Source organism: Brachycentrus maculatus, unplaced genomic scaffold (genome assembly GCF_059751285.1).
Source record: "Brachycentrus maculatus isolate JH-2025_06_01 unplaced genomic scaffold, ASM5975128v1 h1tg000198l, whole genome shotgun sequence".
Taxonomy (NCBI): domain Eukaryota; kingdom Metazoa; phylum Arthropoda; class Insecta; order Trichoptera; family Brachycentridae; genus Brachycentrus; species Brachycentrus maculatus.
Genome location: NW_028280949.1, coordinates 56,905 through 81,385, shown reverse-complemented (window position 1 = coordinate 81,385; position 24,481 = coordinate 56,905). Strand labels below are relative to the sequence as shown.

The 24,481-nt window shown below is 35.8% G+C and overlaps 1 protein-coding gene across 11 annotated transcripts in view; it reads right to left on the bottom strand.

The window, feature by feature from the left end:
* simj (transcriptional repressor p66-beta simjang) overlaps window positions 1–24,481 on the bottom strand; it is a 37,465-nt gene that overhangs the window by 10,490 nt on the left and 2,494 nt on the right. Inside the window, exons 3-17 of one of the 11 annotated variants that reach the window (XM_088263284.1) lie at window positions 24,338–24,446; window positions 22,522–22,621; window positions 20,255–20,317; window positions 16,463–16,605; window positions 16,135–16,284; window positions 15,392–15,490; window positions 14,519–14,656; window positions 13,903–14,019; window positions 7,953–8,051; window positions 7,267–7,385; window positions 6,292–6,434; window positions 5,100–5,242; window positions 4,404–4,475; window positions 1,317–1,456; window positions 772–825 (exon numbers count right to left, since the gene is read on the bottom strand). In XM_088263284.1, coding sequence (XP_088119410.1) covers window positions 772–825; window positions 1,317–1,456; window positions 4,404–4,475; window positions 5,100–5,242; window positions 6,292–6,434; window positions 7,267–7,385; window positions 7,953–8,051; window positions 13,903–14,019; window positions 14,519–14,656; window positions 15,392–15,490; window positions 16,135–16,284; window positions 16,463–16,605; window positions 20,255–20,317; window positions 22,522–22,621; window positions 24,338–24,446 — 1,689 coding nt within the window. The remainder of the gene's footprint in view (window positions 1–771; window positions 826–1,316; window positions 1,457–4,403; window positions 4,476–5,099; window positions 5,243–6,291; window positions 6,435–7,266; window positions 7,386–7,952; window positions 8,052–13,902; window positions 14,020–14,518; window positions 14,657–15,391; window positions 15,491–16,134; window positions 16,285–16,462; window positions 16,606–20,254; window positions 20,318–22,521; window positions 22,622–24,337; window positions 24,447–24,481) is intronic. The other 10 variants (XM_088263289.1, XM_088263286.1, XM_088263287.1 and 7 more) reach the window with 10 other exon arrangements.

Here is a 24,481-nt window from a genome sequence, read left to right as displayed (position 1 = left end):
GGACTAAAGCTCTCTGTGTGATCCAACTCTTCCGAGTACTTCTTCATTTGTTACCCTATCCACCCAGGAAATACAAAGCATTCCACAGCCACATTTGGCAAGGTTTTTTGGATTGAATTCTACATTTATTTATGTATATGTTAATATGTGACGCGTTTCGTCTTCTTAGAACATTATCAAACACTCTTTAGTTGTGTTTGATAATGTCCTAAGAAGACGAAACGCGTCACGTATTAACATATACATAAATAAATGTAGAATTCAATCCAACAAACCTTGTTTTATTTTGGATATATTACCCAACAATTTTTTTTTTCTGTTTAAGTTATTAAAAAAAAACTTTTATTTTTACTATACTACCGTTGAACGGGGCTTGAACTTTGATGTGTTACTTGAGCCCAGTACAAAAAAAAATATTTAGATCTAGATTTGGTCTACAATAATGAATGTATCGACATGATTCATTGTTTCCCTGACAGGTGACACTTATTGTCACAATACGTTCATTATTGTAGACCAAATACAGATTTAAATCGTTGTTTTGTACTGGGCTCAAGTAACATAAGGTACTCATTTAATTTTTTATTGGGTCAAGTTTAATTTTTAATTGGGTCAAGTTTTTTTACATTTTTTACTGCTTGTTTTATTTTTTTAAACTGGATAACTTTAAACTGTTTAAATACAAAATATAGTAACCTGCTATTTTTAGAGAGTAGGAAGTGGATAAATGAAATTGAAAAAGTAAGTATTGTAAATAAAGAATGTAGTTACCGAATATCATGTTGCGAGCTCCTGTGGTCATGGCTATCATGGCGGGAACTGTGTCTATAAAACACACAAAATGCATAATAAGTACTTGCAACATTTAGTGTGTCCAAATCTTTGTCATAGTTAGGGCGTTTGTCCACTACACGGAATTACACAGAGTGTTACCGTCCGGCACGTCAGTTAGCGTTTTAAAACGACGATTGGCACATGCTTTTGTCCATATTTTTTCGGATCGGTGCTCTTGATCGGTGCGTGAACATGTTGCGCGTTAATTCGATCACGCTTCAAAACCGGACTGCCGGACGGTCAAATTCCGGGTAGTGGACAATCGCCCTTAGTTAGTATCAAAGTCATATATAAAACAATGAATGTGGAACGAATGAGTGAGGAAAGAACGATAAAAAAAATTATTAAGCTAATGTAGTTGGAAAAAGCAGCAGAGGGAAGACCGAGAAAAACTTGGCATGATCATGCAACACATAAAGGAAAGGTGATTAGCCCTTCGCTTCAGGTACCAGTCCAGGGTAATATTGAATAAATATTATTACCTGGGGGGCGGCTGGTGGTGTGCTGGCTTGGAGTGCGCGGGCGCGGGGGCGGAGCGGGGCGCGTGGCGCGCGGGCAGCAGCAGCGCCGGGTCGGGCGGGGCGGCGGGGGCCAGCCCACTGCTCGACGAGACGCGACCGCTCTGCAACACATCACACTCCATATACAATATCTCCACACCGACAATCCGCGACGCAACTCATTTCAATTTCAATTTTCAATTTATTTATTTCAATTAATATATACATTACAAACTATAAATTTTTTTAATCGTATTCATTAAAAATACATTAAAATAAAATATATGCAAGAACTATTGCTAAAGGTGTAGAAGAATCCCGCTTCGGAAAACTCCTTCAGACACACGGAACAGATCAATATCCAATGAGATATTGTTCAACATAGCGGTAGCTCTTCTTACAGGCATAACCATCGGCAGGTTGGTCCTGTGTATAGGAATGTGAAACAATCTATGTCGACGCTGTCTTAGCTAACTATCGGGAACATACAGACCAATGTTCCGGATAATTTCAGGATTATCGATCATACCGCGCAACAATCGATAAAAATGCGTAATCAAATACACATTCCTTCTAGTCTCTAAACTATTGTAGCCAAGCATACCCCGGAGAAACTCCAATATGCTATAATACAATCTGTGATAGTTCATAAGGAACTGTCACAAGTGATGGTATCATACATGATACAAATAGTGAATGAAGGAAAATTTGAAGCAGGATCCTCCAACTCAGGAACGATCGTTGTCCAATCGTTGTGCAATCCGACGCACAATTCCAAAGATGAAATAATTTAACCTTTATCGGCAGTGTTGTTAGTGGTTTTGTTTAGCCTTATTGCATAAGTCGGTTTTTTGAAATTTAAATTTTGAAACTTCGAATTCGGAAGAGAGTAATTTTTTTTTCCAGAGGAAACATCAATCCGCAGATAAGACACCAGAACATGTACCTACATCGGCTGAATTAGCGGTCACTGCGGTATCATTTAGACAATGGAAAGGCGGATGAAAAAGTTTGGGAGGAAACAATAGGACTATCCCCGACATAGCAAACTTCACGCTAAGTTTTGCTATAAGAAAAATTAGAAGCAGAACTCTGGATGGTCGTTATTTGAACGAAATCACCGGACAGGTAACCAAAATGTTCTTACCGACCATTTTTAATGCCTTTGATTTTTTTATTTATTTGGGAATTGTACAGCTTTACATTTAGCAAAAGTATAAAATAAAAAATAGTTATTCATAAAAAAAGCCAATTACACAATTCCACATTTACGTTATAATAACGATCAAAAACATCACTAGATAAAAAATTCAAATAAAAAAGAGTGGGGGTGTGTGTGTGTGTGTGGAAGGGAGTAAAAGGGTAAAGGGTATGGTATAAAAAATTGATTTTGCAGGAAGGAGAAGGAAAGGACTGGAATTAATGAGAGTGGTTCACCCCACCTAACCTAACCTAACCTAACTAGGTTATTGGTGGAGAGTAAACAGAGCATGACAACTTTCTACTAACCTCTTTTTTAATTGTAGCTATGTTTTTTCCAAAAATATCAATGTCATTAAATGTCTTGTTGTAAGTGTCCATGATTCTGTTTAGGGTAGTATTTTGTTCTTACAGTCTTCTTAGAGTCTTCTTAGACTATGTGATTTCAGGAGATTGAAAAACTTGGCTTCGAGCTTACGCTAATCCTTACGGGTCACGGTGGGTTCATGAGCTACATGCATCGTTTCAAGATCTCCAAAATAGTCATGAACGTGTGATGACGAGACACTTCAAGATGTCCGTCACCTGTTAATGCTTTGCCCTCTTTTCAGCTTTTAAAGACAACAGCTGGAGGCGCGTTGCAGGAGCCTGGCTGAGGACCTATTCCGACATTTGATCCGTGATAGTTCATAAGGAACTCTTACAAGACGTGGTATCACTAAGCAAAAATGTTGACAAGTTGCTGATTGGCATATTATATTCGCATGCATGTGTCAAAGGGATTTGTTTACCTGACATTTTATCATTATGGTATGAAATGTACATAGACTACATACTGATGTTGTGTAATATTTATAAGTAAACGAAATCTTGCCAAAATTCTAGTTAGTGTGCAAACATGTGTGAACTGGGGTAATGAAAATTGTATCAACGTGAATTGAGAATAGAATAAACGGAAATTTTATTAATTGGTGAAAAAGTGGGAAAATGTAAAAATGTGGAATGTAAAAAGATATATACATATGCTATTATTCATTTGTTTTATATTAAAAATATTTATTATGTAGACATGTTACCTGCATGTACGGCGGTGGAGGAGGGGGTCCTTCCAGTGGCTGCTTGCAAATAATACATACGCTAAATGACAAATACACGGTACGTATGTGCCACCATTATACAATTGTAAGTGGTAAAATCAGTCTATAGTTGACCCGATGATGAAAAAGGTGTAAGTGGTATTACATTTCACTCACTGCTTTCAAGAACGTCATAAATCAAAAATCGTCAATTTTCAGTTGTGCATGATTTCAGAATGTCCAGAAAATGTACTACATATATCCCAGCAAAAGAGGCATATTTTTAACTTAATATTTACCCGCTACAGGGCAAAAAATGTTGTTTTTGCATTTTGAAGAAAAGGTATTGTTTAATTATTTTTTATAAATATACTAAATATTTTTGATAAATGATGAAAAAACCTTCTGGTTTTACCTAAAAAGATCGGTTGCACATAAAAAAGTTCAATAAGTGGCTTGATATTTATTTTTAATACATTGTGTTATGTTTTCAAACATTAAAAACGTTCTCCTGAAAATCATGTTTTTTGATTTACGACGTTGTTGAAAGGGGTGAGCGATTTGTTCACTTTGGTGAATGATAAGGAGTGTTATATATTACAATACTACAAAGCTGACAATACTTTTAAACCCTTTGCACTCAATTTTTTTTCGACTCGGTGTCACTCAAATAATACCGCAAATCAAGCATGCCGCCTCTGTGGTGGCACTGGAGTGCTAAGGGTTAAATCAGTTTCGTCAACTAAATAGGGCATGGATATACTGTCGAGTTGCACAGAAAGAGTAGACTCACCGGAGTGGCCTGCTTGATGGTGACCTGGGGTGTCGGCTCCGCGGCTGCGGGCGTCGGCGATGGAGAATTAACCTGCCAAACAATACGGGTATATTTATTAATTCACTATCTGAAATACCCGGCGTTGCTTGGTTTTCAGGTCTGGTTTATAATCTAATTAAATTTTTTTTTTTTTTTAATATCTACTTTTTCTACTACTGATTTTTTGCTATTACTAATGATCAAACAACCCGGCCTTAAAACATTCTGTAAAAAATTAAATAAGTAACTCCTACCAACCATCAAACACAGAAAGGTGATGTACTTCGGAAACGTCATGAGAAATGAAAAATATCGTCTATAATATCATACAAGGAAAGATTGAGGGATGAAGAACTCAAGGATGCCGAAGGACATCATGGCTGAAAAACCTACGACAGTGGTTTGGTAGAAGCACCAAATCTCTGTTCCGAGCTGCAGCATCAAAATTGAAGATAGCCATGATGATCGCCGATCTTCATTAGCAGTGGCACAGAAAGAAGAAGAAAAAATTAAATTTATTCCATTGGGTATCTTATAATAGGAAAGGGTACTTTAAAAACAGTGGTTCCATTTTTTAAATTTCTTCCATGACTTTTATATGACAGTAGAAATTAAAACGGGGAATGCCTTACACATTGAGAAATAGCTATGTAAAATTTTGGTTTTACGCGTTACCTGCGCCAGGCGTTGTTCAATCTCCTGCTCCTGCTGCAGCGCCTTCACGAATGCCGTCTTGAGGCGGTTGGTGTGCTCCGCCTTGAGGGCCTTCTTCACGTTGGACGTCACGCACTGCTCGCAAACCACACGGCCCTCCTTGCCTGCACACGCACGCACACAATGCCATAATATAGTTACTCTTTACTACTCATATCGTAGTCGTACAGGAGAAAGTGACCAACTACCAAAATTTAAAATGCTCAGGAGGGCCATTTGAGTCACATTTGCTTGGCAAGAAAATAATCACCTATGCAGTTAGTCATTTTTAACAAGTCAATATATCGTAGTCCTACAGGAGAAAGTGACCAACTACCAAAACTTAAAATGCTCAGGAGGGCCATTTGAGTCACTTTTGCTTGGCAAGAAAATAATCACCAATGCAGTTAGTCATTTTTAACAAGTCAATATATCGTAGTCCTACAGGAGAAAGTGACCAACTACCAAAACTTAAAATGCTCAGGAGGGCCATTTGAGTCACTTTTGCTTGGCAAGAAAATAAACACCAATGCAGTTAGTCATTTTTAACAAGTCAATATACATATTATACTAACAAGTTTAAAATCCTTTGGGATTTTTTCGGGGCAATATTAAGCTAGTAAGATATCAAATAGTCAATGATTACGTTTTTGTAAAACAATGCACTTGGTCACGTTCTCCTGTATGACTACGATATTATCATATCTAAAATCATTATTTGTGTAACATGATCTTTCAGTGTCTTTATTTTTTTGTGTTTTATTTTTTATTATTTTTTCATAATACACGGATTTTGTAAAAACAACAAAATAAATCATGTAAAAAGACATTAATTATTTTGCTCCCGGAAAGGTTAATTATCATTAATTTTTACTACTCAACTTTGAAAAATAAATATAAGGTAAAGAGACATTTAGCTCCTCCCAAAAAAGTAGGTGCATATGTTCCGGTATATGGATCATTGTTAATAAATAGCAATGACTGTCAAGTCACAGATTTAGTAGCGTGCATAAATGTCCTTTTGTAAAACAAAACTCTCCATATTAGAAATGCCCAGATTTAGACTAATTAAGTCCTCATGCTGATATGGCCTTCGGGCAGATCACCGTTATCCTAAATGCAATGGAGTAATACCTGCTAATTTGAGGCTAACACTAGAAGGTTAGAAACGCACCTGTGATGTTGTGGAAGGTGGCGTTGGTGGACTGGCCCTTGCGCGTGGGCGGCTTCTCCCACTTCCACACGGGCGTGAAGTCCGTGCCGCACTGAGCGCAGTTGAAGGGAGCCCCCACCCCGCTCCCCCTGGAATTGTGTGACCTTCATCGCATTACTTCACTGCCAGGTACTCTCAGTTTAGGTAGCTACCCCGTACGGGGGTAGGTACTTACTGGAGCATTGCAACACTTATTTTTATATTGTGTTCTTTATTTGAATTGAATCAACATGCGTTTGTTTCTTCAGATTTTGCATCATTTTTTCCCTCCACTTTTTCAACTGTCAAAACTACCACAAGAGTACTTTGTACAAATATTTCAGTGAAAATTATCTATAGTTGGAAGATTTATTTGACTTAGTAAATCAGAATGGTAGTTATTAGTATGATGGAAACTTTATTACTTATATTAGGTAAGTTAAATATGTGTAGTCCGCCTCTGTGGTGTAATGGTCAGGTGTTTAGCTACTGTGCTGGAGGTCCCGGGTTCGATTCTCTAGGGGGGGTCGTCAAAATAAATATTAGTGATTTTATACTCTAATATTTATTTAATACTACCCTGGAGCGCTGGAGTGAAGCCTTGCCTTCACTTCCTTGAAAAATCACTTATATTTATTTGACCCCCCCCTCCTGGGAATCGAACTCGGGACCTCCAGTACGGTAGCCAAGCGTGCTGATCATTACACTATGGAGGCGGACAATAATGATAAGAATAATGGTTCAAGTTTAATTTGAATTTGGTTGCTCAGTGTTGCCAACTGGATAGAGTGAAAATCGTCATACATGTAAATGTGCTAAAAAGAGACAAAAGTGTTATAGAAATATAATAGAATACATTTTTGTATTCTCAAATTGGATTTTCGTTTCCATTGAAATAATGTACTCCGTTTGAACACGAAAGTGGTCGGTTTCACCAAAGTAAATGCATGTCCTCACTTGTCCTTGATTGTGAGGAAGTCCACCACGTGCTCCAGCCCCACGAGGTACACGAAGTCCGTGTTGCTCGGGTTGGGGATGAAGTTCATCTCGGGCGGCGGCGGCTTGGGAGGCGGGATCTTTAATCAGAGTTTCAACAATATCAACACTGTAATACAATATCATCGAAAAGAGGGTACTTGACAATTTAAGAAATTTCATATTGTTACAGATATAAAAAAAATAAAACTCAAAACATGATATTTTGATTTCTTTGATTTATTATTTATTTATCTTTCTCTCCTTGATGTATATATATATATCAAACTAAGGCAGCAGCAGGCACCTCGGTGGTTGGAGCGCTACGTGCAGTGCAGTCAAGGGATAACTGGAAAAGAGTCATTGCTTCCACATGAGTCACAACCCTCAGTAATGAGGAATAAGATGGGGACGAATTAACCTTTCCGAGAGTACAATAATTGATATCTGACTTTCTCTGGGGAGTGGGTTCTGTTTACATGAATTTTTTTCACAAAATCTATATATTATGAAGATAGAAATTATGTAAAAATAATTTTTAAAAATAAAACACCTCTACGAAATATTTTTAAATTGTGACAAAATTACATACAAATTACCCACATATGTCATTGCTATACAAGTTACATCATAGCGTGGATGCTATATTTAAAAAAAATGTATATTACCTGCAGTAACGTCTTTTCAAGCTGTTTTCTCAGAGCGAGTTTGGCTGCTGCCTGCCGCTGTGCCGGAGTCTGACTGTCTTCTTCGCGACGGGAAGAATTCTGAGGATAATAATAGTAAATGGATCATGAACAAATAAAATTATTTTATTGTTTATCCAGATTTTACTTTCTTTTTTTCCCTCCACTTTTTCAACTGCAGATATTTCAGTTCTATCTAAAGTTAGAAGATTTATTTGACAAAGTAGTTCAAAATGATGATCGGTTACATGTTGTATGATGGAAATTTCCTAAGTAGATTATGACAAATATCATTATTTCCATTTAAAAAATTCATAAAAAATTGTCTACAATATCTTTATAATTGTTCAACCATTTATGAAGAAAATTACTAACTTTGTTCTAAAATCGTAAAGATATATGGTTAAAGTTATATTAAGTTTTTAATTTATAAAGCATGTGATTCAAGCTAGAGATATATCGACTACTAAAGAAAACATCTTCAATTCAAAATGGATAAATCATAATGCAACTTAAATTACATGGATACGTATATATTTAAAAATATTTATGTATATCGCTCAACTCCTTTCAAGACGTCATAAATAAAAAAACTTGATTTTTCAGGAGAACGTTGAAAAATAAATATCAAGCCACTTATTGGACTTTTTACTGTGCAACATATCTTTTTAGGTAAAACCTGAAGGTTTTTTCTCCATTTGAAAAATATTTAGTATATTTAAAAGAATAATTAAATAATACCGTTTCTTCAAAATGCAAAAACAACACTTTCTGCCCTTTAGCGGGCAAATATTAAGTTAAAAATATTCCGCTTTTGCTGGGATATAGTACATTTTCTGTGCATTCCGAAAACATGCACAACTGAAAATTGACGATTTTTGATTTATGACGTTCTTGAAAGGAGTGAGCGATATATGAGCACTCATTGCAGCCGCCATGAGCCGATTTGCAGTGGTAACAATTAGGCTAACATCAGACAATATTAAATTTGGAGTGTATATATGGGGGTATATAGAAGTAGGACCTGCCGCAGTGCCCTTTGCCTCACCTGATCGGAGCAGTGAGCCGGAGATATGCTGACAGCCACGTTGTTCACATCCCCAGACAGCTGCGTCCAAACATCAACAATCCATGGGTAATGTTATCCTCGACAATTATACCCTGGCAATTGCCATTCATACATTCACCCGACTATGCATAATGCATGCATAGTTCTAACACAAATCACGATGCATACAAGTGATTGAAAAAAGTGTTTTAGTAAAGGATAAAAGCTTATTGGTTTCTATTTAACAGGTTAAATATTATCATCAATAAGAGTTTCAAATGCTAACTTTGATAGTACATTATAAACTTTTTTTATCACATTGTTTGTGGGCAGTTTTATCATCAACCTCGACCCTAATTATACTATAATCGGAGGCCGGCGCAGAAGGTAAAAATACCCATGCCATCTTTAAGCATCAATCGACTAAACGGGTAGAAATACCTTTCCCGTCCTTAGCGTGTTAACACATTGTAGTCGGGCTCTTCGAACAATAGACTCTAGCCTATAGCGGGTGTTTTTCGCGATTAGCGCAAAAATATATCGCTTTCTTAAAATTGACACAATTTCTAAACCAAATAATATTTTCGATTGAAATTTTCAAAGAAATCATATATGACATTTGATCATCAAAAATAAATTATAATCATAATTTTTAATTATTTATTCCGTATTTCATAATTTTAGAAGCATTCATCATCATCTTCTAAAGGCAGCGCCTTGTAGTGTCAGCCACTTGTCTCTGTCAGTCGCCATCCTCTTGAGCTGCGAATAGGAGGAGACGTCCATGAGCCGCTTCAAATCCTGGAAGTATGAAGTTCTTGGGCGGCCTCTTGTTCGTTTTCCCAAGATTCTTCCTTCGAAGATGTTGCTAAGAAAGGTGCTATGTCTAATTGAGTGCCCTATTAGCTTGGCCTTCCTCTTCAAAATATGATTTAAAAGCTCTCTTCTTTCTTTTACGTCCTGCAACACCTTTTCGTTGGACTTCCTTACGACCCATGATGTCTTGGTCATCTTCCTCCAAACCCACATCTCAAATGCTTCAAGCCGGTCTTTTTCGTACTTTTGGATGGTCCAGGTTTCACACCCATACAACAAAACACTCCAAACAAAAGCCTTTATGAATCCTTTTCTTACTTCAATTTTTAAATGTTTGTTTGATAGGAGGCTGTACTTTTTCATAAAAGTTTGCTTGGCTAGCGTTATCCTCTTTTTTATGTCTAGGGTACATTTATTGTTATGTTAGCAAGCTACCCAGATAACAGAATTGATCCAACTGTTGAATTACTCTATTTCCGAGAAGTATTGTTGGATGGAGGTCAGATTGCTCTTTTTCAACGATCATTGATTTTGTTTTGGCGGCATTAATTTTCAAATGGAACTTATCCAGAGCATTAGAGAGAGTGTTTAACATGTGGTTCATGTCACTCTCGTCCTCTGCTATCAGGGCGATGTCATCAGCGAATCTTATATAGGGTCCGCCATCTAAAGTTTTTTTTTTCAACTAGTGCTTATTTCGTGAATGGTAACACTTAGCTCATGTCTGATTTGACAGATAATTAGTTTTATCCTTCCGCTGAGCGAATATGGTTGTGTATACGCTTGAACAACGCTGGGAAATATTGCGACATTACTTTGAAAATCATGGTAATGTTGCAGAATGTGTGCGAAAATTGCGTACGGTTTTTGGAAGAAGAGAAGCACCGTCAGCTCCGTATGTTCGTTATCTTGTGAAAAAAGTGAAAGAAACTGGCATCCTCATCGATAAACCAAAGCGTGAAAAGCCAAAAACAGTGCGTACACCCGAGAATATCGATGTTGTGGCAGAAAGTGTGCGTGAAGCGCCATCAACATCAATTCACCGTCGTTCTCAACAATTGAACATTTCGGAGACATCATTGAGACGAATTTTGCATAAAGACCTTGGTATGACGCCATACAAAGTCCAATTGGTTCAGGAGTTGAAGCCAACTGACCATCCAATGCGTTTTCGCTTCGCTGAGTGGGCCTGCGATCGACTTACAGAAGATGCCGATTTTGCCAAAAAAATCATCTTTTCGGATGAAGCTCATTTTGATCTTGGCGGGTATGTAAACAAGCAAAATTGTCGTATTTGGGGCACAGAAAACCCGCACGCATACATTGAAAAGCCGGTACACCCAAAACGAGTCACTGTTTGGTGCGGATTTTGGTCCAGAGGCATAATTGGGCCATTTTTCTTTGAAAATGAGCAAGGAGTGGCCGTTACAGTCAATGGCGATCGTTATCGGGCCATGTTGAACGGATTTTTGTTCACAAAAATTGAAGAGGAGGATATTGGCAACATTTGGTTTCAACAGGACGGCGCTACGTGCCACACAGCCGAAGCTACACTCGATTTTTTTTATAGCATTTTCAAAAAAAAAAAGTTATTTGGCGGACCCTTTACAATGTATTTGTTGACCGTTTATTTTTACTCCATTTGTTTTTTCCTTCAACTCTTCAATGGCCTCCTCTATGAACAAATTGAATAGATAGGGTGACAGCGGACAACCCTGTCTCACACCTTTTCTTATCTTGGCTTCTTTTGAGGAACCATTAATATCTATGAGAGTGGATTGGTCCTTGTACAATTTGAGGATGGTTCTTCTGTCCTTCCAATCAATCCCTCTTTTCTTCATGACTTTAAACAAGAGGTACCAATCCACTCTATCAAAAGCCTTCTCTAAGTCTATAAAGGTCGTGTATGTTATAAGATTCACATCCAGTCGTCTTTCCAGTATCTGTCTCAGTGCCAAAATTGCCTCTCGTGTTCCCACTCCACTTCTAAAACCAAACTGATCCTCTCCAAGCTGTTCCTCCACTTTCTTTTTCAACCTGCCCTTTATAGTGTTCAGGAGCACTTTGGATGCGTGGGATAGAAGTGTTATGGTTCTATAGTTGTTGCAGTCTGCTGCATTTCCCTTTTTAGGTATTGTTATAGACTTACTCTTTACGAAGTCGTTGGGCAATTTTCCCTTTTCGTAGCACTCACTTATGATGTTATATAGTGCTGTCTTCGTCCGTTCGTCTACATTCTTTAAAACCTCAGCAGGTATATCATCTATCCCAGTTGCTTTTCTATCCGTTAAGGCCTTCACTGCAAAATCGAATTCAGCCCTTGTCAAGGGTGGTCCTTTGCAATCGGGATCTACTTCTTCTTCTGGTTCCAAATAAATCCTTTCGTCTTCGATATCATTTCCACAGTACAGATCTTCTAGATATTCCTTCCATCGCTCAGCTACCTTTTCATTTTCAAATAATAGGTTTCCGTTTTTGTCTTTAACAATATTGCTCTTTGTTTTAGGTGTATATTCTAGGCTTTTAACTCTGTTATATGCTTTATCGATATTATTTTTGTGTAATAGGCTTTCGATTTCTTTACAGTTTTCACGTAACCATTCATTTTTTGCATTGCGTATTAGAAGCATTGTAAACTATAAAAAATAGTCTACCCCTCCGAGGTATCATTCCCTATACAATGCTAATATATTCAAATAATAACATACCAAACAGTAAACAAAACAGTGCGAGCGGTATGAAAAATAGTCCAATACGTGAAATGGCTCAAATTAAACTTGAGATTGAGATCGCATAAAAACTCTACATTTCTGGGGATGCCTTTACAAGCGACACACTAGCCAATCTGGACAAGACATCTCAAATAACGTCAACAGACTATCGCCTAGCACCCAGGTAGCAGATTATCCTTCAACGCGTTTTATTTCACGCTGATAACAAACCCGCCGATAACCGACAGTCGACAAAAACGGCATTTGCCGTGTCCCGCAGTTGACCGACAGTTCGCGAAAAACGGCAAATGCCGTGTCCCGCCGACAACGTGTTAACACATTGTTGTCAGGCGGTTTTTTCATCAACCCTTCCCTAATTATACTCAGACAGTCCTGCCGCCCGACCCTCAGTATACTAATCACAAATAATCGCAAACCCAATTCCCATCTGTACAATGTTTTTTGGCGTCACTCGCGCTCTATTAAAAGTAAGCAAATAGAACGCTTATAAGCATCTCCCGCTCTATATCAACAGTATGTAAAATACGCTTTTAAGTGTTTCCCGCTAACATTGTGTTATTACAAGTTTTAGTGTAAATTGAAGCAAAAATGTAGGTTCACAGTTATCAGTCTACTCAAATGATTAACAGTTGCACTGACAAAAATTAAGTAAAATATTTTTTACAAAAACTAAACTTTCAAAAATAAAAATAAATATGAAATAAAATAAAAATTGTACAGATTGAAGCAATAATAAACTATTTTATAGATTTTCATAGTCGTTACCATTTTTACTATTTTATTCTGGGTTATAATCCCATTATGTGAAGAAACTCTTAAAAGTCGATGCTACAGCCGTCAACTTCAGAAATTATTATTCATGATTCACTTTTTAATACATTTATGTTAATATATTTTTAAACGTTTTTTGTGAATAAATATGTTTGACATAATATGACAATTTTTTTAATCCTACCTCTACAATAAAGAAAATGACCGTCATTGTACCTTTTTATATTGAATCTTTTTACAAAATTCATTCTGTTGAATTTTTATTAAAGAACTTTTACTGTACATATTGTTTTTTTTTTTCATAATGAAAAGTGTTAATAACCTAATTCAAGAATTGCGGTCATAATTTCTAAAATGGTAAAGGTAAACGCATTCAAATTATTAATTGTAATTATTATTTTGTTTGTAAATATTTTTTTTAATAAATAACACTACAAATAGCTTGGCCCAAATACCAAGATGAATTTTAGGATAAGCCAGAATTGAATATATTGAATATATATTTAGTTTAAGAATTTAGAATTGAATATGTATTTAGTATAAGCTAGAATAATATATTTAGTACCTTGTTGACATGACTCGGTGGCACAGTGGTCGGGGTGATGGTCACGGAGGGGGTGATGGACACAGTGGGTGAGGGGAGATCCCCACTTCGCCCGCTGTGACTTGATCCTTGAGAATTCTGGAAAAGGTATTCTCAGATAAGATACATAGCATATTACATACATTATTGCACATATCGTAGTCGTACAGGAGAAAGTGACCAACTAACAAAATAAAAAAGTACAGCAGGGCCATTTAAGTAAGGGGCGAAGAACTCAAGGACGCCGAAGGACATCATGGCTGAAAAACCTACGACAATGGTTTGGCAGAAGCACCAAATCTCTGTTCCGAGCTGCAGCGTCAAAATTGAAGATAGTCATGATGATCGCCGATCTTCGTTAGAAGTGGCACAGAAAGAAGAAGAAGAAAGGTTAAAAATTACATAAAGGCATTAGTTTGATAATGCCCTAACAAGGCGAAACAATTGTCACAATATAATTTTTTTATGTGTTTTTGTTAATAAAATACAACTTAGTAGACTCAAAAAATCTGTGTTTGATTTAAAATTAATACATAAATCAAAATGGAGTTCTACAAATTAAACACCAAATCAATGAATAAAATACAATTGTAATTACCAGCATCTTGTAGCCCCCGGGAGTGAGGGTGGCGCCGCCGGGCAGGTTGGCGGAGCGGGGCGCGCTGCCCGAGGGGGGCATGCCCCCAAACACCCTCTGCAGCCCCGACTTGTCGTTGCTCATCGGGACATTGTTCTGCTGAAATGAGAAATGTTTTGAAATGCGGTTGCAACTTTTCCTTCCCGGTGATATAAATAATGAGAATATCCATGTTAAATATAATAGATACGGGCTCAGATTTTTGTATTCCTCCGTAATACTAACTAACTAACTAACCATCACGCCGCTCTCCGCAGGGGTAGGCAAAGAGAATAGAACGCCACACCACTCTGTCTTTGCAAACATTCTTCGCCTCTTCCACGTTCATGCATCTCCATTATTACGACTATTAACCTGACCACTTTCAAGTGGCCTGACTCCTAACTGTTCAAGTGACTCCTAACCTGACCACCTTTTCTCCGTAATACAATTACGTACTACGTAAAAGTATTATAATATAAAGTTATTCATTTGCAACAATGGAAATAGACAGTTGAAAAAAAAATCAGGGATAGAATCACCAATACACTAACATTTTTCAGTGTGTGCGTGCGTTCCTTGCTTTGCATATATATATGCACGCAGCTTGATACTGTTTCCGCCGATCTCCTCTTAGAAGCGCGCAAATCATCCTTGCATATTTCTCTCATCCGCTTTTAAGCATTTTCCAAAAAAATGTGTTAAATGTCATTATTGATGCGTGAAATCACTAGCAATGTATTAATTGATGTAAAATTATAATGTACATGAAAAGAAAAAAATGTATACTGGAGTTTTTAGCTTCAAATTGGTTTGATTCAGTTTTTTGGAGAAAGCGAAGATTTAGCAACTCACCTTCCCGTGCGGCGTGGAGGTGCGGTGCACGTGGGCCGGGGGCGGCGGAGCCGTAGCCGTGACCGTCACCCCCGAGGGGGGTCCCTTAGCCGCAGGATCCTGGAAACAGACACATGTCACTAAATCAGTCAAGATAGACAAAAAACCATCAACACCTCCACGTTTTTAGGCGTGTTTAAACAACGTAACAATATTATCGATATTTAATTTGTTAACCGCCCTACACATACGAGCGTACATACGCTGGTTTTTTCTGCACTATTCCGCGTTCAACCTTATAATGTAAGCGCACGAGAAAAAATAGTTCAATAACCTCACAAAATTGATAAACTAAGATACAGATAAACTATAAATATCCCGACATGCGCGCATCGCCACAATAAATAGTCTGAAATAAGCTCCAAGACAATGATACCAACATGAAATCTATACAAGCACTATTTCTGTTACATAGGCAACACATATTGCACTATTGTTTTAACTAGAAACCTGTAGGCACTTGGACAATTTATTTTAAATTTGTGGCTAGCAGCAGTAACCAGTTGTCATGAAAGGGTTAAGGACGGAAGGGGTATTCTTACCTTCTGTGCCGGCCTGAAAGGGTTAAAAAAAGGTGGGCCAGCACTAAAAGAGAGTCGCGTCCAACAGAGAGCTGTGGAAGTCCAAGAGGGAGGCCTTTGTTTGATACTGGACACAAGAAGAAGGCTGTAGTAAGCAAGTAGTTATTAGCAGTCAAGTAGAACCTTGGTCGGAGTGGGTTGGATGTGAGCAGGTTGCTGTTGCGACTGACGCAGTTTCTTGAGCAGCACCAGCTTGGTTTCTTCTCGTCGCAGTTCTTCCCTCAACTTTCTCAGCTCTCGCTCTTTCTCCCAGATCTGTGCCGATGATAACTCCTGGAAGAAGTGTAAATAATTATCAATTCAAAAAATATGTACAACAAATAAAAGTCCAAACAGACAAAGACGATGCAAACTTTTAATTATTCGGGTTAAGGTAACCAAAATTGCAAAAAAAATTGAGGTTTCACTGTATTGTTTTACGAAATATACAAACATTCGAGATTGGTTTTACCTTTAGCGGAAGTAGAACTGGTTCATTTTCATTCTCATTATCCGAGGAGAACTCGTCGGTGTCCATCTTGTCCCCTGATGTTGATATCTGCTGGACGGAGATGTCATTCTTCTTCAAGCTGTCTCGATTGAATGACAAGTCACCTGAATTACCCAAAAATCACATTCAAAAATGCTGACTTGAAAAATTCATATAAAAATTTCATCAAGATTATATATGCTGAAATAAGTATATTTATATTTTATTAATTATTGATGACAATGAAAAAGTATTCTTCTTAGAAAAAATTGTCATGCAAAAGTATTTTAACAGCTTTAAATCTAACACTAAGTAAAAAAAAATTGTAAAATGAGTATTAGTAATTATTTGCTTCGTTAATTGATTCGGCAGTCACTTTGTGGAAATATCTATCCATTTTAAATTTAAGTTTTAATTGGTTTATTTATTTATTTTTTTTTATTTGTATACATTTATTAAAACCACAATTTTTACATATTTATAACTTTTTTTTTTGCAGAGACCCACCAAGCCACCTTGCGTGTCTTGTCGGTGGAGTTCTTTTATAATACATTTTTTATTGTTTTTAACGATTTTAACCTGATATACACACAAAAAAAGAGAATACCACTATTTCTTGAAATCTATTGTGATGCATGCTTTGATGGATTTATTTTACAAAATGCTTATAAAAAATTAAAAGATTTTTTTCTACCTATCTATTGAACTATCACTATAACAATAAAATAATAGAGCAACCCGTTCACGAACATTTGGAATAACATCGCTTTCGTCGCTCCAGATTTCCAAAGCATGTGTAATATTTCTGTCCAAATCATTAGGTTTATCACATTAAAACAAAAATTTAGCTATCAATCACTGTGACTGTTTTTTGTGAGTTCCTTGTATGGTTTTTTTTACGACGTGTTATTTCAATATCGTGCAAAAAAGGAGTTCAGTGTATCTTAGATATATTAATATATATATATATATATATACACCCCTGGACAAAAAAATTTACGAGTCTTCAAAAAAACTAAAATTGACACATAATTAATTATTCTTGATATTTAATTAGTTTTTTTTGTATTGTTTAACATATGTGATGACTACTCGTTACTTCAAGGTTAAAATGAAAGATCTTACTTATGAATTGTACTAAGAAATTGCCATTATATACCAGGTATCAGATTATCCGAACCTTAGAGACCCATAACGGTTCATTTATGGTCGAGTGTTTGTGATGGAGTAATAAAAGACATGTAATTTTTTAATTCATATTTAAGAAGAAGGTTCTAATCGCTTTATTTTATATTAAGGTATTTTACATTTAAACATATTTATAACATTTAAAAATATTTAATACATAGTGAATTCATCTTTATTTTTATAACATGTAAAATTCTATTATTTAACGAAGCGTAAAGCGAATCTTAAATTTCTGATGTTATTTCTTCTTCCTAAACTTGAATCAAGTTTTTTTTGAATTCCTCAATGTTTTTTTATTTTTTTTTCCCAACTTTTTTTTTCATAATCGCCCATAAATTTTCTATCGGGTTCAAATCAGGACTATTCCCGGGCCACGTCAACGATTTTAAGCCAATTTTATCCTTGTATTCAATGATCTGTAAGAAAAACAATAAATTATTTATCAAGTGGTCTACAAAGTGCATTAAAAAATAAATATTTGTACTCACAGTGCGGGCTCTATGGCACGGCGCCAAATTGTCCTGAAAAATCGGGTCCGCGGTATACTGCGTAATGTCCTCGATTGTTGGAATAAGATGGTTTTTCAACACTTTTTTGTACTGGATGGCATTCATCGTACCCTGTATAAAATTTAGAGGTCCCAAACCGTACGCTGTCATGCACCCCCAAATCATGACGTAGGGTGAATGTTTAACGATTCGAGTGACGCACGACGGATGGTATCTTTCCCCAAGTTTTCGTCGAACTATCTTTCTGCCGTCTGGACCAAAAAGGTTGAATTTTGATTCATCGGAGGAAATAACATTTTGCCAATCCTCCAAGGTCCAATTTTGGTGCTCCTTTGCCCAATCCAGTCTAGCCTTCTGCATTTTGTTCGTCAGTAATGGTTTCTTTGCGGGACTTCGTGCTTGGAAACCATGCTCCAACAGCCGCCTGGACACTGTTTTTACGGAAAATGTTGATTAACTGGTAGACTGCACCTCTGCGTGTATTTTAAGTGCCGTTAAAAATCGATCACGCATAACAATTTTTTTTATTAAGCGATCATCTCGGGCAGATGTCGCGCGCCCCCATCCGCTTCCTTTTTTCCGTTCTATGGATCCAGTTTCTTGGAATTTTTTATATAAAAACCTCACTGCACCTTCTGAATACCCAACTAAATGAGATATTTTACAATTAGATATGTTTTGTTGCGACAGTGTGATTATTTTGGATTTTATCGCAATCGACATTTGCTTTGCACTTTCCATGATTGTTGTGTTATGTTAAACGCGGATAAAACAAAATTGTTGAGACATTTTAAAATGTAAATATTGTAGAAAGGTGACACAAAGTGTCTTTAATTTATTGAATAAAAGAAAGAGGTATCGATAAAGGATTTCTTAGAAAAAGAGTTCAGTAAAGTCAAGGCGTGCGGTAGCAAGTAAACTCGTAAATTTTTTTGTCCTGCGGTGTATATATATATATATATATATATATATATATATATATATATATATATATATATATATATATATATATATACACATATATATACATGAATGTAAGGCTGAACGAGGAATAATTGAAAAGATTAGAAAGAGCTCTTTGCGGTGGTATGGACATGTGGAGCGAATGGATAGCGAGAGAATGACTAAGAAAATATATGTGGCAAATGTGAGAGGGAAAACAGAACGTGGACGACCGAAAAAGACTTGGCACGATCAGATCAATCAGAACCTAAAATCTGGCGGTGTCAAAAGTCTGCGTAATCGGAGGGCATGTATGACTAGATGTATGGATGTGAAGGAGGCGAGGAGTTTATGTCAGTACAGAAGAGTGTGGCGTTCCATCCTCTCTGCCTACCCCTGCGGGGAAACGGCGTGATGGTAGTAGTAGTAGTAGTAGTAGTAGTAGTATATACATATATATATGTATATATATATATATATATATATATATATATATATATATATATATATATATATATATATATATATATATATATATATATATATATATATATATATCGCTTTCAGGGTAATAAAATGTTGGGTATGATCAAATAAATAATAAAAAGAATCATTAATGACTTAGGTGGGGTGTATCATGTAAATACAGTGAAATAACAGGGTAAAACTACATAAAATTTCTAAATAATAATTAAAATAAAATATAAAGTTTCTACCATTCACTAATTGCAATGAAAATTAACAAAAATGTGCATGCGTAATTATTTGCAAGTATAATTTGAACAGAAAAAGTGATATGCAATAAACTCCCCTACAACGTATAGATAAGTACAGCATCATCGGAAGGAACGTTAAAGAGGAAAAATATTTAGATTGTATTTTAATTTAATAATGACTCATTTTCATTTTCTGGTGAAAATGTAATAATACAATTTTAAACATTAACTCCCTTTAACGTTCCCTCCAATAACGCTGAACCTATCTCATCGTTATAGGGGGATTTTTACTGTATTTATCTTTACTACATACGTGTTATGCTAATGAGTATGTAAAGTATAGACTAGAAGTGGTAAATACAGGGAAGCATGTTCAAGAGATGGTGAATAAAGTTAATTTCAGTGTCAGGAAACAATACCTGTCCAAATGAGATTAATTTTATTGGCATCTTGTTGCAGATCATAACTTCTCTTCGGTACACCTTTAAAAACAAACATTCAGTAGATATTTAATAAAACACTTAATTAAAATCATGCTACATCTTTACTCTGCACACAGTCTAATTCTATTCGGTATTCAATTTGAAAAGAAATGGAGTTTCTATGGCGTGGAGGTTCCAATCAAAGAAATTTCCATCTAAAGGTGTTCCTTCCAAATTAGTTACTTAACACATTTCGGACTGCTGTTTTTTACGCCTGCGGACCGCTGGCGACGTGATTAGATAATTATGTACATATAGTGAAGACCTTAACAAAAATATTGGTACATAATATTCATATAAAAACTTGTCCGCCTCCGTAGTGTAATGGTCAGCACGCTCGGCTACCGTTCTGGAGGTCCCGGGTTCGATTCCCAAGGGGGGTAAAATAAATATAAGTGATTTTTTTCACTGTAACATTTATTCAATATTACCATGGACTGGTATCTGAAGCGGAGGGCTGATCACCTTTCCTTCATGTGTAAATGATCAAGATAACACTGCGTTTATAAGACACAGTGCCCTATGCACCATTGGGGTGCGGATAAGGGTTTTATTATTATTATTAAATATGTAATTCCTTCTTTTCTGACTTTGAAATGAGGCCAACACAAAAGGTAAAAATACCCTTCCTGTCCTTAAGCATCAATCGACCAAACAGGGAGAAATTCCTTTCCCGAAGCGTGTTAACACATGGGAAACGGTTAAAAGTGTATTTTATATACTGTTGGTAGAGAGTGGCAGATGCCTATAAGTATTATATTTGCTTACTTTTGGTGAGCGCGAGAGACGAAAAAAAACATTGTACAGAACGGAATCGGATTCGGGATTATTTGCAATCAGTATACTGAGGGTCGGGGTTGATGAAAAAACTGCCAGACAACCATGTTTTAATTAAATATTGTGCAACATTCTAATTGATTGTTGCATATATTGTTAAGAGGTCATGAAAAGGTTCTCCATTTGTAAAGGAAACGCGCAATGGTTTTCAAACTTCAAGACACGGCAAATAAAAGTGGATTTGGGGAATCTTATAAGGTCCGATAACATTACACATAATTGGTCAAATTAGTCAATTAGTCAAATTTTAGACAGCAGAAGGTGTTTGATAATTTTAAAAAATTAATAAATCATATTAAGTACAACCCTTCTATTTTTTGCGATTTTTGTTATCATTGCCACATTTTTACACCAATCTTTGTCTTAAGTGCAACGTTTTCAACATGTTTTACTGGGACTTAGAAATTTCTTGAACTGGAACATTAAACTTTTTACATTATACCATATCACCAGTCCATTTCAAAATTGAGATGTCTTTTTAATATATTATATTTTAAGATATTTAAAAAAAATAGGATTGAAGAATAAATTATTAAATTTTTTATTTCAAGCCAGAAGAGAATAATAACATCTTTATAAAACTGATAATTTTACAAAACTTAAAAAAAAAAATTGTTTGTCGAAATCCTCTTATTCTTATGATGGACCATGATATAGTTTTGTTTTTTAAATATAACTTTAATTTTAAGCAATAATTTTTAATTGAAGGAATATAAAGAAAGATAAGTTTAAAAATACTAAAACCTAATACAGCATCAAAATATACCATTTACGTCAAAAAAGTAGGATAGAGGACCCAAAACTATGAAGATAAAATTAACATCAGTATTTTTTCACTTTTTTTATAATTTTATATTAAAAACAAATGTAACAAAAAATACAAACATGCTAAATTCAGGGATGCAGACAAACACATATTTATTATATGCAACTTTAAATATATTTACCCCATGCAAAAATGTATAAAACTCGAAAGTGTCAGATGCCTAAAAATCAGTCCATAACATTTGCCATTTGGATTTTCATGCTGTCTGATATAAGAACACTATAATTTTAAATAAAAAATATTTTGCAAAGAGGCAATATAAAATTTGAATGGAGTCAGCAGTGTGACCGATGAAAAAATTTCTATTCAAGCTAAAGAACAATTTCACAAGTTGTAGTTTAGAGGGTAAAAAGTTCCTGGCAACATTATTTTTGTTCATTCCCTAGATTTCTATGCTTTTTGTCTATGGCTTCGTGATTCTTGCAGATTTTTTCATTGTTTTTGGTCCTCTTCACTCCCCAATTTTACACATATTTTTTACCCTACAATTTAACTGATCAAAATGAAACAAAAACAATAAACGAATAATGGTTTTACTCACCCGACTTGGGTGGTGGGGGTTTAGCGGGAAGTAAGACAATATCCGGTGACTCAGCATAACTGCGTTGGTCTGTTCTCGGCCGAAGCACCCTTCTGCCCCCCTGGAAAACAAAAAAATACAATTGAAGCACGTCCGCCTCCAAAGTGTAGTGATTAAGGCGTTCAGCTACCATGCCGGAGGTCCCAGGTTTGACTCTAAGGGGATCAAAGTAAATATAAGTGACTGCTCAATAAAAAATCTTATTTTCATCTCAACAATAGATGTTTCTAGTGAAGTTCTAATGATTCAAGAACAACGTTGCGAAATTGGTTCATATTTATGGAACATCCAAGAATTTGAATAGTGTGGTTGTCAATAATGGGTAGAATTGGTGAATGTTACACGTGAGTAAAGTGATCACTTAAACCAGCCTATGACAGTCGTCAGCCCCGTAAATGCCCAGACTTCCATATTCTTCCTCATCTTTGATGAGATGTCAAAAATAATATAAATATAAATGATTTCATTAATTTTTTGCAAAGGTTAAAAAAAACAATATAAACAATGAGGCTTTATGAGAAAAAATATTTTATTTACATTCATTTTAAATCCTATCAAAATCATCAACACTTCGTTCTATCTCCATTTAAAAAAATAAAATATTTTAACAATATTCGTGTTTCATTAATTGATTCGGCAGTCACTTTGTGGTAAAATCTACCATTTTTTAATTAAAATTTTACTTGGTAAATACCACTATTTCTTAAAATCTATTGTGACATGTGTTTTGAAACCCATAATCAACAATATGACTAAAGCCTCCCCACCTATTATCTATGTTCCCACTGATAAGAAATAAAAAAATTATAAATAAATAATAACAAAAAACAGCTCCTACCCCCTCTTCAACCTTCGTCCCAAGGACACAACTCTAAAATTAAGACTTCCCTTAAGAGATCCCTTATTTCGAATGTTTGAGTTTTTCTTATCATTGTACATTTTACGACAGTCTTGTATTAAGGTACATTGTAACAATTCCCGTGGTCTAGGGTAAATAATAGTTAATGAAAATATGAACTAATTTTTTACTCACGTGGATATTGTATAAACACAGTAAAGTAACAGAATAAAAGAGACAAAGCATAGTATTATAGAAAGGAAATGTTATTTTTTGAAATCTCATCAAAGATGAAGAAGAATGTGGATTGATATGAAGAATAAGTCTGGGCATTCATGGGGCTGACGACCGTCATAGGCTGGTTTAAGTGATCTTTATATATATATATATATATATATGAACCAATTTCGAAACATTGTTCTTGATTCATTAGAACTTCACTAGAGACATCTATTGGTGAGATGAAAAGAAGCTTTTTATTGAGCAGAAACTCTTTTATTCCTGGATTATAATCACACACATGAGAAATGCCAGAAAATATCATTTTCATTTTTATCATTTAAGCTTATAATTTGACCAGATAATTTATGAAAATAACTCCTGTAATTGGACATAATCCAGATTTTGTGAACAAGTATTAGGACACACTCAAAATGTTGTAATTAAATATGTCACTAAATTTTTGTCTACCTCCGTGATAATGGTTAGTGTGTTAAGCTCTTGCCCGACATGCTTCTTAGAGTCTTGTCTGCTCTACTTACGATCCCATACGTCATGATGGGTCGCACAACAATGTTACAACTGAATTACTGAAAGTGGTAAATTTAACTGTGCGAGGAAACGTAGTGCATTGCTGACAAACCGCTAGTGGTCAGTACTCTCGGTCAGATTAGTGAAGGGATAATTTGATTTATGAAAGTAAAGTATAAGCTCACTAACGATACAAACCTGATGGAGGGGCGGGTGCGCCGGCGTGATGGTCAGTCCGCTGGCCGTCAGTGCCCGCAGCTCACTCAGCTCCGGGGGGAAAGGCCTGGAAAATATCGCGCTTCATTTCAGTTTTAATCTCTTCTTAAATAAAGA